Genomic DNA, 2,254 nt, shown 5'->3' with positions numbered 1-2,254 from the left:
ACGAGGCCCAGGCGGCGCAGGCTGCTGAGCCCTGGGGAGAGGTGGAGGGCGCTGGGAAGGCGACCACAGCAGAGAAGGGCTCCGCCTGGGGACGCACAAGGGAGAGCAGGCTCCACACTTGGGTGGGTTGAGTCCTTACTGTCTCCAGTGGGTGGGTCCTGGCCACGAGCGACGGCTGAGAAGCGCAGCAGGGCCAGGGGGCTGAGCAGATCGGCCGCATCACGGAGCCCCGGGGAGACAGACGGCGCCTGTGGGGATGGGATTGGAGAGCCTGCAGGAGCAGCTGCTGGCCGGGCAACCCACGGACTATGGCCTCAAGAGCCCCAACACCAAGAGGGCGGCCCAGCCTCTCTGGCACCTGGGGCTGGCACACACGGGCATTTTACAGCGCTACGGAACCAAGCCCCCAGCCCCTGGGCCTGTGGGTCCCGGACCGCAGCCCTACCCGTTTCTCCAGGGGCAGCGTCTCCGGCAGGAAGCAGAAGATGAACAGCAGGTCGGAGGCTGCGAAGAGCAGGGCAAACCAGGGTGCCATTTCCAGGGGCAGGGAGGCTCCAAGCATAGGGCCCAGGGTGAAGCCCAGTGAGAAGGCCACCCCAATGACCGCCTAGAGAAAAGGCCACCTGAGCTGCATCGGGAGACCCAGGCCCAGAAGTCCACACCCAGACCCCAAAGGCCCAGCCCATGCACTTACCATGCCTTGGCTGCGGGCCAGAGGCGAGCCCAGGTCAGCAACGATGGCCGTGGAGAGGCTGACGTTCCCTTTGCTGATGCCCCCAATCAGCCTGGAGGCCAGGAAGGCCGCAAAGCTCCGAGAGGTGGCCCAGACTGCATATGAGGTGGCCACACCCATCTGCCCAGGGGCAGGGGCCAAGGGGCAGGGGTGGTCACTTAAGGCCAGGAGTGGCTCAGAGTAGGGCTTGGTAACCCAGGCAACACCCCTCAACCCTGCCCTATTTCGAACCATCTGAGGGCCACTGCGTTCTCAATGCCTCCCTAGGGGTCAGGAGCAGCTCCTCGAAAGCCTGGCTTTGCAACAGGAGCCACTGGTCCCCCAGAGAACCCCCTCCAGGATGCGATGAGGGCCAACAAGTGGCCATGAGTGGCCCACAGCCACCTCCCTCTCCCCACCTAACCCCATGGGGCTACTGGCTGGGTGGGAGGAGGCTTCCCCCATGGGCTCCCAGCCCCAGGGACATACCAGGCACAACAGCATCACCGGGCGCCTCCCCAAGCAGTCAGAGGTGGCCCCAGTGAGTGGCGCACACAGAAACTGCAGGACAGAGAAGGCTGAGCCAATGAGACCTGAGAGACAGATGTCACCATCATGGGGCTGTGGTCTCAGGGCCATCAAGGCCAATGTCCAGCCCCATGCTGAGGGTGCAGTCATGCTGGGCCCTACACTCACAGGCCATGGCCCTTGAGCCGAGGCGGCCCCAATGGAGAGATGAGAAAGGTGACGAACCTGATACGCAGAGGCAAGGGACCACGCCCAGGAGCCAGGACATGTGGGCAAGGGCACCTGATTGATGCCAGCCCAGAGGGTGGGAAGGGAAGGACTGATAACTGGGGAGGGGCCTGGGCTGGACCATGTCCACCAAAGATAGGACCGTAGAGAGCTCGCCAGGAGCACAGAGCCAGCCATACCTCCGCACAGGACACTGTTGTACCTCTTCTCCACTGGCATCCCGATGGCAGTGGCAAACCAGTTCACCCCACCCTGCCAGGAGCCATAGAGGGGGTCCTAGCGGATGAGGAAGCACAATAAGGGCTGGGGAGGTCCAATGGGCCTGGGGGGCGGGGGGCACTGTGACCGCAGGGCAAGGACTCACGTGGGCACGGTCGTGGCTCTCCAATAGTCCAGGCAGCAGGGGCAGCAGCAGCGTGAAGGCCAGGAGGTCCAGCAGGAGGCCAAGGAAGACAACGGTGACCACGCGGCGCTCTGGTGGCTGCTGGTGGATGGGTGGGCGCGGGGTGCAGCCTCCACCCCCTCCCTGTCCCATGGTGGGCTGCTCTGACCTGGCCTGGCTGGGGTGTGGCGGGTCGGGTGAGCGGGGAAACCGGGTCCTCCAGGGCCTGCCATACCCCCACACCCGACAGCTGGCCAGCACCCTAAAGGGGCTGATGGCAGAGGCTCCGGCCTACAGACGCAGGGGCCATTCCGGCCTGCGCGATGCCCCCGCCCCGACCCAGGCATCAGGAAACGCAGGCTTTGGGGGTTGCACAAGAAATCGTAGCCACAAAGGCAACGGTC

At 64.9% G+C, this 2,254-nt stretch overlaps 1 protein-coding gene across 1 annotated transcript in view; it reads right to left on the bottom strand.

The window, feature by feature from the left end:
- The window catches only part of MFSD10 (major facilitator superfamily domain containing 10), a 4,413-nt gene extending 2,159 nt beyond the window's left edge, over positions 1 to 2,254 (bottom strand). Inside the window, exons 1-6 of the mRNA XM_011936734.1 lie at positions 1,833 to 2,254; positions 1,648 to 1,744; positions 1,202 to 1,305; positions 695 to 853; positions 446 to 607; positions 140 to 248 (exon numbers count right to left, since the gene is read on the bottom strand). Of these exons, the coding sequence (XP_011792124.1) occupies positions 140 to 248; positions 446 to 607; positions 695 to 853; positions 1,202 to 1,305; positions 1,648 to 1,744; positions 1,833 to 2,003 (802 nt within the window). The 5' untranslated portion in view covers positions 2,004 to 2,254. The remainder of the gene's footprint in view (positions 1 to 139; positions 249 to 445; positions 608 to 694; positions 854 to 1,201; positions 1,306 to 1,647; positions 1,745 to 1,832) is intronic.

The sequence above is a fragment of the Colobus angolensis genome, unplaced genomic scaffold, assembly GCF_000951035.1.
Source record: "Colobus angolensis palliatus isolate OR3802 unplaced genomic scaffold, Cang.pa_1.0 Scaffold157, whole genome shotgun sequence".
Lineage (NCBI taxonomy): Eukaryota > Metazoa > Chordata > Mammalia > Primates > Cercopithecidae > Colobus > Colobus angolensis.
This window is presented reverse-complemented; position numbering and strand designations above follow the sequence as displayed.